The following is a 13,577-nucleotide window of genomic DNA, read 5'->3' as shown; positions in this document are numbered from 1 at the left end:
TGTAGGAAACATGCATGGGTGGTTTTTCAAACCAATGTTTTATCTCGCGTGTGTTCTTGGAGATGTTGTACAAACGAAAAGGAGCACATGTGTGGCCAGGGTGGTGTCATTAGGCATTTAACTGAAAAATTAAGAATGGAAGAATTATTTTGACTGCTTACCGCATTCTATAAGAAAAATATCGTACAATAGTTTAACACCACGCGCCTCCATTCTTTATACAATACAAATGAAGCTGAGAGTTGAGATCAAATGGTTTGGATGTTACAAATCAACATCAAGATTTTCTGCAATTTTATGATGGATCTAACCAGTTGTTAATAGTCGTTAACTGTCGCATGATGTAAAAATTCTGATGAAAATTGTTACAGTTTAATTTTTATAACGGCGCACGCTGACTCGTTGGTTGGATATAAAATGTTTTTATGCCAAATAACCGAAAGCCCATTACTTGCCGAGTGATTGCAAATTTACAACATTTATCTAATTTATTGCTTTTTACTAGCCCCCTCTAACCAAAACAATCCATTAGTATGTACTCGCTCTCGGAAATGGCCACCGGTAATCGGTAGCGCTCATGGTGCCTAATTGACTGATTGTTAATTAATTTTATTTTCTTCCTTCCAGCTGGAGTCCGAATCACGAACCGAGCACAACGTTTCGTCGAAGCTGACCGAGCTGCAGCGTACCTCCCGGCTAGTGCAACAGTTGGAAAATGTCGAAAACGAGTACGAGACCATCATCAACAAGCTGCCCCGTGACTGCACCCAGATCCACCGGATGAAAGCCCAGGGGCAAACAACGGGCCAAGGCGGCGAGGGAAATCTTTATCTGATTGCGCCGGCCGGGCAGCATCACCCACTGATGACACAGTGCTTCAACGAGTGGACCACAATTCAGCGCCGGCAGGACGGTTCGGTCGACTTCAATCGGTCTTGGGAGGATTATGCTAACGGTTTCGGTAGCCCGGCAGGGGAGTTTTGGATCGGCAACCAAGCGTTGCATCATCTTACGAACGACAACTGCTCTAGACTGCGGATTGTGATGCAGGATATCTACGATAATACCTGGTTTGCGGATTACGACGCGTTCAGAATTGCCTCCCGGGAGGACGGGTTCCGCCTGGAGCTGGCCGGCTACAACGGAAATGCGTCGGATGCTTTCGAGTACCAAAATCACATGCAGTTCTCGGCCATCGACGTCGATCGGGATATCTCCAACACGCACTGCGCAGGCAATTACGAGGGTGGTTGGTGGTTTTCCCACTGTCAACATGCCAACCTTAATGGGCGTTACAATCTGGGTTTGACGTGGTTCGATGCTTCCCGGAACGAGTGGATAGCGGTAAAGTCAAGCCACATGATGATTGCCCGGAGGCAACAGTGCAGCACCGGGGGTGGGGTTTACGGTAGCGGGGCCGGAATCAGTGAGGAGAGTCCGATAATGGCCGAACCGTTTTCTTCCGCCGCAACGGCGACGATATCCAAGTATGAAACGACCCTGCTGACCACACTGTCATCCGGGCACCCGGCCGGGTCAGAGGTCTAGGAGTCTGCTGGATAAGGCACAATGTAAAGTAATCGTAGCACGTGCTGTCTCGTTCCTTTCGGATTGTACATTTTTTCTACTAGCGCAGATGGGAAGAGGGGACAGATTTTGCGCTACACGATACGTGTGAGTGTGTATGAATGTGTATGTATAAAAGAGTAGGGGTAGCATCCCATCGGTAGTTTGTGTACCTAATGGAGAAAATTTATTTTGGGGAAACCGAAACCACAAGTCAATGATTAATCAATACATTTGGAACCATAATGTACTCAATTGATTGTAAACATCTTCCGGTCGAATTCCCGTTTACTGATGGGAACAATGTGTACGTACCTTTTCGTAGCACTCGAATACTTGCTTGTTGAACAATATTGTTGTATTTTTCTCTTGTGAAGTGCTCTTGAATTTATTTTTTGAATTGATCACACAACATTATTTAAATGAATTTTTCACGCATGTGTCCAAGCAAGACCATGCTGAGAGTGGCTGGGTTCGATTCTTGGTGCCGGTCTAGGTTCGGATTGGAAATTGTCTCGACTTCCCTGGGCATGAAAGTATCATCGTGTTAGCACCATGATATACGAATGCAAAAATGGTAACTTGGCTTAAAAACCTCGCAGTTAATATATGTGGAAGTGCTTAATGAACAATAAGCTGCGAGGCAGCTCTATCCCAGTGTTGGGATGTAATGCCAATAAGAAGAAGAAGAAGATTTATATTTCCATAATTTTTTTGCTGTTCATATTTGCTTGAAGCGATTCCAGAATTACAAATGCTCCTCACAAGTCAAATGGATTATTTTGGTACACAAATTTAGCGAATTAATCGACGCATGTTGCTAACTACTATGGTAGTTGATTTTTGTGTTCACTTTCAATCAGAAACTTAATTGTTGAAACATTTGCATTATGATAGGTATGATACCGAAGAATCTGAGAAAGCAGCCTATTGATGTATCGGAAGTTTGGAAGTAATGAAAACTTAGTTTGCAGATAATGAGCGGTGAATTTGTTTTATTTTTTGATTTTACAATTTGTATAAATGTAGAAAAAAACAATAACTGTCTGCGAATTATCACATTGCTTATGATACACGTTAAAATTATATCAAAAGCTTTAAAATTTGAAAGTATGGTGCTGTAAACCTCGAGTCCGGCAGACATGTGTCCCATAAAATCCTCTACTTCAACACTCTTGAATAGGTCTAACAAGGAGTTAGCCTAATCCTGAATCAACATAACTTTTGATAAGTACTAATATTGTGAATAGTTTCTTTCATGCATTTATCTAAAATTGAATTCTACTAATATCAGCTTGCCACTAATGCATCTAAAAAAAATTGCAATATATTAAATATATATTGAAAAAAAATGGAAAAGAAAGAAGCAATCATTCATTATAGGGAAGAGAGCCGTTTTACGTGAAAAAAGCATCAACATAATTGGCAGGAAGGTAATGAAAATGTTGATTATCGTCATTTGAGCAAATCATCTAACGTTAAGCCATGCGCCTCCACATGACCCATGCACTCCTTACACTCTAGCTTTCATCTACACAGTAACTGAGTAAAATTGTATTGCTGTATCTTTTCTTCCCACGGAAATTTTATTCAATTTTCATCAACAGCAGTACTCATAGTTTTGCTTTTGACGGAAATTTAGTAAAATTTCCGTGGGAAGAAAAGAGAGGGCAATACAATTTGACTCAAGCACTGAGTAGGAGAAAGTTACCGTGTACTAGAAGATTTGTTCCCTTATAGCCACTACAAACAGACGTCCTGTTTTCACGACATTTGTTGCAGTAAAATATCCGTACAGCAAAATGCCGCACTTGTAACAGATTGAAATTCCATTTTAAAAAATTTCAAATCGCAAAAAAATAAAACTCAAAGGGCAGATTTTTTCGTAGAAAACTGTAGGACAACTTGAATATTGTCCACGACTTTCTCATAAAGAAAGTGAATATATCCTTGAAAACGCGTTCAGTGATATTTAATAAACAAGTAAAGCAATTCAAAGCCATTGCAAAAGTGAACGATTGATAAAATAAATTAAAAAACTTCCTTATTAAAATTAGTTAATTCTAGACAGTCGATTTTATTTATGTATTCAGTATTTTTTTTCTGTATTTTTCTACTGTATTTTGTTTTATTTGTTATAAGGCTGTCATATGGGGGCAAGGTCCGTTTGACTGGCAGTCATTCGGCCTAGAGCCAATTGGCCGAAGGCTACTAGACCAGAAATTGTTTGGCCAAGCATGCTATGCAATTTGGCCGAAATGGACATACGATGTCATACGACCGAAAATGTCATTTGGCCGAAAAAGCCAAATTCATTTGGTCATTTGGTTAAAAATATTGCTTGGCCAATTGGATCAAACGGCTTAAAATTTTGCAATTCTCTCGGGAATTTCTTCAAATGTTCTTCAGTAAAAAAAATTGGAACTTCTCAATTTATTAATCGAATTCTTCGTTACTCCCTCGAGCAATTTTTCGAAATTGCCTCGGCAAACGTTATATAAAAAATATCTTAGAGATTTTCCTCAGCCAATTCTTCTGACGTTCTTTGACAAATTTTTAAGAATTTCTGAGGCAAACTCTTCAACATCTGCTTAATTTATTCGACAAATTCTTCGCAATTCCTTCGAGAAATTCTTCGTAATGGAGAATGTGGATTTTTTCTAGAAATCTTTCAGAATTTCCTCGGCAGAATATTCGAAATTAACTCGTCCGATATTTCAAATTTTCCTCGACATATTCTTTAGAGTCTCTTCAGCAACGTATTAAGGATTTCCTCGACAAATTCTTTGGAACTTTCTCGACAAATTCTTCAGAATATCTTCGGTATTCCTTCGAAATTTCCACAGGAATTTCTTTGGAGTTCACTTGCCAAAACTTTTTTTTTCGAAATTTCTACGATAATTCTTCAAAATAAACTCGGAAATTTCTTCTCTCGGAATTCTTGCGGAGGAATATTCTTCCGAATTCCGTGAAATTCTTCCGTAGAACATCCAAACAAGATTCTTGGAAATCTCCGAATTCTTTGGAATTTTATGAAAAAATCTTTGGAAAGAAACTCACTGTTGAATATTAATGTAAACTTCGAAAAAATATTAACCAACACGAAAAAGTATAGATCAGCGGCGTGACAGATATTAAACAGTAGTTGCGTGTCAATTTAAAAACTGACGGACCATTTCTTCTCATTTCTCATTTCTTTCTTTTCATTTCTCACATTGCACAGTAAGAAATGGGAAAAAAGGAATGAGAAATGAGACGTTTCACTTCTCATTCCTAAATGTCTGTCATCTAATTTTTCACAGTCAGAAGGGAAAAGTGAAAAATGAACAGGAGAGACGTCGCATTTCTCACTACTCGCTCTCTATTTCTTGATTTACCACTTGCACTTGTCACTTTCTCTGTACATAGTGAGAAATGCGATTTAAAAAGTGAGAAATCAAAAGTGAGACGTCCTGCTTCTCGTTTCTTTTTTCAAACATTCTCTTTCTCATTTTCACGTTTCTGACTTCTCATGTTTTCTCACTTCACACTTTTTATAAGCACTAGGTTCAACCAAACGACATTTTTGGCCATGTGACCCGTGCAGCAAACGACATTACGGCCGAACGATTCATTAGGTTAAGAGACATTTTCGGTAATATGACCTAAATGGCCCTTTCAGTCGGCCAAACGGCATGTTCGGCCTTTTCGGACAAATGATATTCTTGGTCATATAACCTATTCGGGCAAACGTAATTTTCGGTCGCATGAACCTTTCGACTCAAAGACATTTTCGGCCTATCGACCGTTTATGCCAAACGGCATTTTAGGCCAAACAACTCCTGCGGCCAAATGACCGGTTCGGCCAAACGACATTTTAGCCTTGTGACCCGTTCAGCAAGCGACATTATGGCCGAACGATTCGTTAGGCTAAGTGACATTTTGAAATATATAACCCATTCGGTTAATTGAACCTTTCTGCCCAACAAGCCAAACCTTTCAACAAGCAATTTCTTTGAATTTAATATTGAGTTTATTAAAAGTTCAAACGAAGATTCCTATGGAAATTTGAAAGTATTTGACTTGGAATTTCAATAATTCAAACAAAAACTCACTGATCCATATTCAATCGATAGCTAACAATACGGATCCAGCTATGATTGTGCCGGGAGGTTTATTGACATAGAAGAAGGGGACCTTGCTAAAAATAATATTTGAATAGTTTTAAAAAACTAAGCAAGATCGGATATTTTAGAGTAAAGTCAAATATGAACTAAGTTCACTGATATCTAGCAGGAAAACGTTCAGTGAAAAAATATGTTTTATAAAGGGATATTGACTTATTTAACGTTAGAAATAAGATTACTTCACGCGCATCGAGCGTCTTCCTATCACTTTAAGAAAATGTCTTTTTTTTCGCAAAATTTAATATTAATGCCAAAACATTTCACTCTGGCAACCTTTACGACTCGATCCGACATAATTTACCATCCAGCCCATCATACTTCTACCGAGGACGTCGTCGGCTTGTTGTTTAACTTTCTCGACTTACGATACGTTCCGTGCCACTCGCTGATACTGAAGAGGTGCGTAAATATTTTAAACTGCCATCAAAAAGGTTATTAGTCCGCACGACGAATGTACGTGTATACAGTCTGTGTGCCATCCATCCTGCCTCCCAATGCCAGCCATCCATTCATCCGTTTCGCTTGTCAGCTCGTTAGCATAGTAGAGCAACTTCCTGCCACTCAGCTCTGACTTGCACTGACTGCCAAGCGCTAGAATTTATGCTGGTTGATTACCTTTTTATGGGCTTTTTATCCTTGTTTTCTGAAATTTTGCGACGTATACGGCGAGGACGACGGCATCGTCAGCCGAGTCCTGCCTTTTCCGCTGCTAACGAATGGCGTACGCGCACGCTGCACTGTGCATCTCGAGTCGCGAGAAAATGCAAATGGCATACAAAATTAGAATTGAGGAGTCTTTGGAAAGATTATTGCAAGCTTGTAAAGATATAAGTACATATAGTCTGAAGTTTCTATCAGCAACAACAATTAGCTAGCGGGTAATTGGACTACACCACAATCAACCGGTAAAGTTTAATAGAAAAATACGAACTCGCTAAACTTGTGAAGACACAAAAGAAGCTCCAAGAAATTTCACCGCTCTAATTGTGGTTAATTTTGATAATCCCATGTCAAACCCTTTTATTCGATGATGAACAAAATTAGTTCTAATTCTGTAACTATATATCACGCCATCCTTTGCCATTAACGCAAGGGACCCTGTGATGTGGCTTGGGTACATGTTTTCCTAACCTACTCTCATGTGGTGCTGGTGGTTGGGTTAGAACAAGGATCCGCAACCGAGTATCCTGATGAAGTTGTAATTTCATAATACTGGGAAATGGCGAAGCACGTGCTGCGCGCATATGGTTGTCGATTATCACGCAAGCCTCCCGGAACAGATAGTATTACTTTGACATTAGGCTATTCGGTTCAGAAACCTTTTTCCAGGGTAGAAAAAGAAATATTTTTACAAAAGAATATTTTAATATGTTTATCTTCTGTCGAGAATGGGAACCCGTTAGGAAAATATGTTGATACCCCACGATGCTGATGACGATGGCATCAAGCAGACGACACCGTCGCCGTCGAAGAAAGGTGATTAGCATTTTAATTGTTGGTGCTAAATTAAAGTCTATTTTTACTTTATAATGGATGATTTTCTTCTAATCATCTTACCTATTTTTCTATTCATATTACCAAAAGACTAAGCAATTATCGCAATGAGCTTAGTTTACAAAAATATAACATTAAATGTTTCCCCATTTTGTATTTTACATAAAATTACGTTATTTCATTCGTGCCTTTACAATTATTTACTTGTTATATGTCGGCGTAATACATTTTGATCAATTACAACTGAACGAGTCGCACTTCTTCACATATCCCTGACAATACGAATGATGCATTTTGAATTTGTTCTTCAGAAAAGCCGTGCTACGATTCTTTTAAGTATTCTCTATTTTCGCTCTCCCCCAACCACGCATCCAATAACTCCCTGTGCCTTCGTTGCAAAATGTTCAATTTTAAAGCCCAGCTTGAACTGCTTGTTGATATTGTATCAAATGGTGCGAAACCACATGCCACCCTCCCATGCAAACACATCTTTCAACATAAACATACCAAAGAACGAATACATTCATCGGTGACATAACAATAATGAGTCGTGCGATACAGAAATGATTCCTTTACCCCCCACATGTATGTAGAACAATAGGAGAAAGAGTTTTCGTTCGATTGCGCCCGAGAAGAGAACTCCCGGAACAACTCAGTTCAATCGTAATAGGTGGATCAAATATGTTGCATGTTTCCAATTCCGATTTAGAACAAACTGTAAGCAAGAATAGCACACATCTACAGACACATTTATAAGCAAACCGATGGACTGAATCGTATCAATAAGTAAACTCTCGATAGTTTTATGTCACTGTGACATCGCGCCAGTATATAGATATTCACCACATATCAGAGAAAGTAGCATTTCCCTTGTAAATAAAGCCAGTTCAAAATGAAATAACATCATAGCTAAGATAGATTTAGTGATGATGATGATTTATTAGTTTAATAATAAATTAAAACCAGAAAGATTTCGAATTTATTGTATTGATTATTATCTTATAACTGCTGAGTAACTACAAAACGATGGAAGACATTTAAATTAAATTAATTTGAAAAGAGTAATAATATAATGAAAATGGTTGCAACCTTGACGGTTTTAATCTTAGTTAAAGAATGGAGAGTGAAAACGTAAAAAACAGAACGTTTAAATCTATAGATAGAAGCTAAGTCAAAAAGTATCCTATAAGTCATGAGTTTGTAAATAGATTTAATTATGTATTATTATCGATATGAGATGCAAATCATTTGATTAGTCAGAACCGGAGGGCGTCGAAGAAGAATTAAGGTTATAATAGACTAAATTTTAAGCTAACAATGATCAGTAGGTGAGATTATATTCCAAGTAAGAGATTCTAATTGTTTAATCTAATTGTTTGACGCAGACAAACACAATTGTATCGATTCCAATAAGTTTTAAAAGAAGAATTGTAAAGCTGTAACAATGAATTATATTTAAATTTTATACGAAAATAACTTGAGCGTTTGAATCAATGGGAAGAAATATCATCATTTGATAAAAGTACATATTATTGTTCTATTATAGAGCTCCGTAATAGTCAGCCTCGGGCAATGTTCTTCCGGTTTCTCCGAACGTTCAGTGTTCCCAGGTCTGATTCTATTGCGTCCTTTCCTGTTCTTTATTGGTTATTATATTCTTTCTTCAGACATTCACACTTAATGGCAAGCACACAGAAGTCTGCCGTATTTCATGTGATTTACTGTATTTTCGTCTTTGTTTGCGGAAATCTGTGCTCTGTTTTTTGTCCAGTTTTTTTAAATCGATATTGTGCGCAGTGTTGGTAAAATCACTCATAAATCTCAATCAACGAGCGCTCCCGTGCGAACGAAATCGTCTGCGATTTTAAAGGAATGCAATTTGTGCGTTTACTTGCTAGGTGGACACGGTCGGTTAGAGTATTCGCTCTATTAAGTAGTCGTAAATGCATTCACTGTCATCTAAATGACAATCTCATTGTCAAATTCAATGTCAAAACAGCTAGTGCATTGCATTCGTTGATTTGTTTATCTATTTCGTTGGAATAATGTGTTCCGCGATTCTGGGAAATGATCGGAATAAAAGAGCAAGTATTCATACCAAATATCATTGTCTTTATGCATATTACGTGCTTGGAATGAAGCGATCGCACCTCTCCATACTCTACTGCAAATCTAAAACCACTATTACTTCCTGGGTAACCGAATACGAGCATAACGGAGGTTTTGGGAAAAGAAATCGACAGGTGAATTTTCCTAAACTTGACCAAGCAAAGCGCAAATGGATACTGGATCTGTTTGAACGATGCCCCATAATGTACCTAGACGAAGTGCAACTAAAGTTCAGCTCTTATTTCGGTATGTCTATTAGTACATCCTCGATTTGTAAGATCTTGCACGCAAATGGCATATCGTGGAAGGTTCTTGAGCGCAGAGCTACCCGGGTAGAGGTGAATAACAAACAAATAACATAATAATAACAAATTTTGCTATGACATCAGATTTAGTTATTCCTATGTTATTTATGTTATCGATGTGCGGACATTCAGAGGTCCGAACATTGACTCTGATCACTACCTCGTTGTCAGTAAAATTCGATCACGGTTGTCAACTGTATCGAACGAAAGATCACAGCGAACGATGCGTTACAATATCCAGCGATTGTCGGCGGAAGGAGTATCGGCTGAGTACCACCAGAAGCTCGACGAACGGATAAGTGCAATCAACGTTAGCGACAACATCAACGATCTATGGGAGTCGATCCATGGAGCGGTGAGCACAACAGCACGAGAAGTGGTAGGCACTGCACAGAGGCGACCCAGGACGGGTTGGTTCGATGTGGAGTGCCAGAGAGTGACAGACGAGAAGAACGTTGCCAGAAGCCGGATGTTGGTGACAGGTACCCGATCGAATAGAGATCGGTACAAGGAAGCAAGAGCAGTCGAAAACGAACCCACCGCAGGAAGAAAAAGAGTACGAAGAACAAGTGATTAGTGAGGCGCAGGAAAAAATGGAGCAGAACGATATGCGGAGGTTTTATGAGTCTGTCAATGGCGTGCGGAGAAAGACAGCGCCATCTCCCGTCATGTGCAACGACCAACAAGGGAATTTGCTGACAGATAAAACTGAAGTGGCTGCCAGGTGGAAGCAACACTTCGAGACTTTGTTGAATGGAGGAAGTGACGGTGCATCAGAGAACAGAATAAATATTAGCGACGATGGACAAGCTGTGGAATCACCTACACTAGATGAGGTTAAAAAAGCTGTCAAAGAGCTGAAAAACAATAAGGCTGCGGGGAAGGACCAGCTCCCGGCTGAACTTCTCAAACATGGCAGTGAGCAGCTTTACGAAGTTCTGCACCATATTATGTCGAAAATATGGGAAGACGAGGAAATGCCTGCTAGCTGGTTGGACGGCCTCATTTGCCCTCTCTTTAAGAAAGGGCACAGACTGGAGTGCGCCAATTACCGAGGAATAACCCTCCTTAATTCGGCGTACAAAATTATGTCCCGTATTCTGTTCAACAGATTGAGACCGCTTGAAGAGTCCTTCGTCGGCGAAGACCAAGCAGGTTTTCGTGAGGGCCGATCAAATGTTTACCCTGAGACAAATCCTTGATAAATTCCAGGAGTACAACTTGCTGACACATCATCTGTTTATTGATTTCAAGGCGGCGTACGATTCAGTGAAACGGAACGAATTATGGCAAATTATGCTTGAACATGGTTTTCCGGCGAAACTGATACGGCTGATTCGTATAACGTTGGACGGATCGAAATCAAGTGTAAGGGTTGCGGATGAAATATCGACGTCATTTGTTACCTTAGATGGATTAAAGCAGGGTGATGCACTCTCGAACCTACTGTTCAATATAGCGCTCGAGGGAGCGATTAGGAGAGCTGGTGTGCAAAGAAGCGGTACCATTATCACAAAATCGCATATGCTCCTGGGATTTGCGGACGATATCGATATTATCGGAATTGATCGCCGTGCCGTGGAAGAGGCTTTTGCGCCTTTTAAGAGGGAGACAGCGAGGATTGGACTCACGATCAATACCAGCAAAATCGCTGGCAATCAACGTGGGTTCATTAGTGGTGGTGGTAGCGAAATAGTGCTGGATGGTGAAAAATTTGAAGTGGTAGAAGAATTTGTGTATCTTGGAACATTAGTGACGTGCGATAATGATGTTACTCGCGAGGTGAAAAGGCGTATTGCAGCTGCAAATAGGGCTTATTACGGACTTCGTAACCAGCTTAAGTCCCGTAGTCTGCAAACGAAAACAAAACTCGCGCTGTATACTACTCTGATTCTTCCGGTGGCTTTATACGGCCATGAGACATGGACGTTAAAGGAGGCTGATCGGAGAGCTCTCGGAGTGTTTGAGCGTAAGGTGCTGCGGGCAATACTCGGCGGTAAACAGGAGAACGGTATTTGGCGGCGCCGCATGAATCACGAATTGTACCAGGTGTATAAAGGGCTGGATATTATGAAGCTTATACAACACGGCAGACTACGGTGGGCTGGTCACGTTGTTCGTATGCCGGAAGAACGACAAGCGAAGATAATATTTAGTAGAGAACCCGGAAGAGGCCGCAGGCTTCGTGGAAGGCCGCGTACACGATGGCTTTTTGCAGTTGAAGAGGACCTGAGGGCGCTCAATGTTCAGGGCGACTGGAAGCGATTGGCCCAGGATCGAGTCCAGTGGAGTAGGATACTCCATTCGGCGTAGGTTCATCGAAGAGCTGTAGTCCATCAAGTATCAAGTAAGTATGTTATTTATTAATAACATAAAATAGCATCCCAACAACAAATTTTGTTATAATAGTAAAATTAGTTATTTATATGTTATTGTAAGAAGGAGCAGAACAACAAATAAAGAACAAATTTTGCCATCATAGCAAAGTTTGTTATTCATTTATCATTTGCATTTTCAACTTATCAATAATAACTGATTTTGATATTTTCTTTTCTTCAAATATTTTGCTATTGGTTTGTTATTATAATAGCAAAATCAGTTATTCATGAGTTATTTTCTAGAGCAATGTCTGTTATTATTTTTGCTATTTTAGCAACTATATCAAACAAACTAATATCATATTTTGCTATTCAGTTATTCATATATTAATAGTAAAATTTGATATTATTTTGCTGTTTTCTTCGGGTATGCAAATCCGTGACTGTGAAATCGCTAAATTTAGCAGTAAAATGAGATGCTTCCAGTGGAACTGTCCTCAACTCGTATTAGTCGACGAAGGGCCGTTTGACAACCGCGATATGTGGAGAACTCACCGATATGGATCTATTGGACAGAAGGTCGTTTACAAAGGAGAATTTCGGCGCCAACCCAGAGTGTCAGCTTTATGCTTCTTGGGTCATCGTGGAATACTTGAGTTATATGAAGGAACTTTCACACGACAGAAGTTCTTCGATCCATCTAGGAAAATGGCTTTGCTGAATGGAAAAGATAGGACATATCCTGGCCAATATTCAATAGGAGAGATTTTTCCCCTTTTCTGATTTCCGATGTATCACAGCCAAAATAAAATAAACAAACGCGATTTCCACACAGACTCTCTAAGAAATATAGTATTAAACTTTACTGATGTATAACAGTCCTTAAATTATTGTTTTTATTGATACACAATCGATCTTTTGGAGTGTTGTCAAAAATCGACTTTTAAAATATTCGGGGGAAATTGGTCCCTCTCCAAGAACTTGCTTTGATAAAATTAGAAAGGTGCCCTCATATTTTTTAAATATTTTTCCTTCAAAATACGCGGAATTTTCGAATTGCTGTGCGTATACATGAACGATTTTTGTTATTGAATTCGACAACAGATGCAATTGGGGAGGAAGAAGCAAGATGGGGAGACTTGACCCCCTCTCTATGATATCTACGCAATACATAATTTTTCCTGCCAACCCTTCATCAAATCTGTCAAATCTACGAAAAATTAGAAGCCTGAGAACAGATTTATATTTCTATGTTTTTTTTGGCCATATTTTTGTACGGGTGACTAATGAGGGATCAAGTATCAATATATTTATTTATTTAATAACAATTGTCATCTGACATCTGTTGTCTCAATGACTATAAAGGTAAAAGGGTAAAAATTATCGTTATCTAATCATTATATAAACATACACATAACACATCAATCATAATACACACGAAATACATCACTATAATAAAATTGAACTAAGTAATCTATGGTTGTAGTGTCAATTTGTGTCCCGAAAGTATGCTGTAAAACTCGCTGTAGAGTAGCTGGCGATAGATTAAAATCAAACAGATGGAACACTTCGTTGAAACTGGACGACATATATCGAACTGGATCATGCTGACCGTAACG

The 13,577-nt window shown here is 39.2% G+C and overlaps 1 protein-coding gene across 1 annotated transcript in view; it reads left to right on the top strand.

Moving 5' to 3' along the window:
• The window catches only part of LOC134211093 (protein scabrous), a 134,776-nt gene extending 130,200 nt beyond the window's left edge, over positions 1–4,576 (top strand). The window contains exon 4 of the mRNA XM_062687705.1: positions 628–4,576. Within this exon, the coding sequence (XP_062543689.1) occupies positions 628–1,548 (921 nt within the window). The 3' untranslated portion in view covers positions 1,549–4,576. The remainder of the gene's footprint in view (positions 1–627) is intronic.
• Positions 4,577–13,577: the final 9,001 nt, after the last annotated feature.

Source organism: Armigeres subalbatus, chromosome 2 (assembly GCF_024139115.2).
Source record: "Armigeres subalbatus isolate Guangzhou_Male chromosome 2, GZ_Asu_2, whole genome shotgun sequence".
Classification (NCBI taxonomy): domain Eukaryota; kingdom Metazoa; phylum Arthropoda; class Insecta; order Diptera; family Culicidae; genus Armigeres; species Armigeres subalbatus.
Note: the sequence above shows the minus strand (reverse complement) of the source record. Positions and strands in the feature narration are given on the sequence as shown.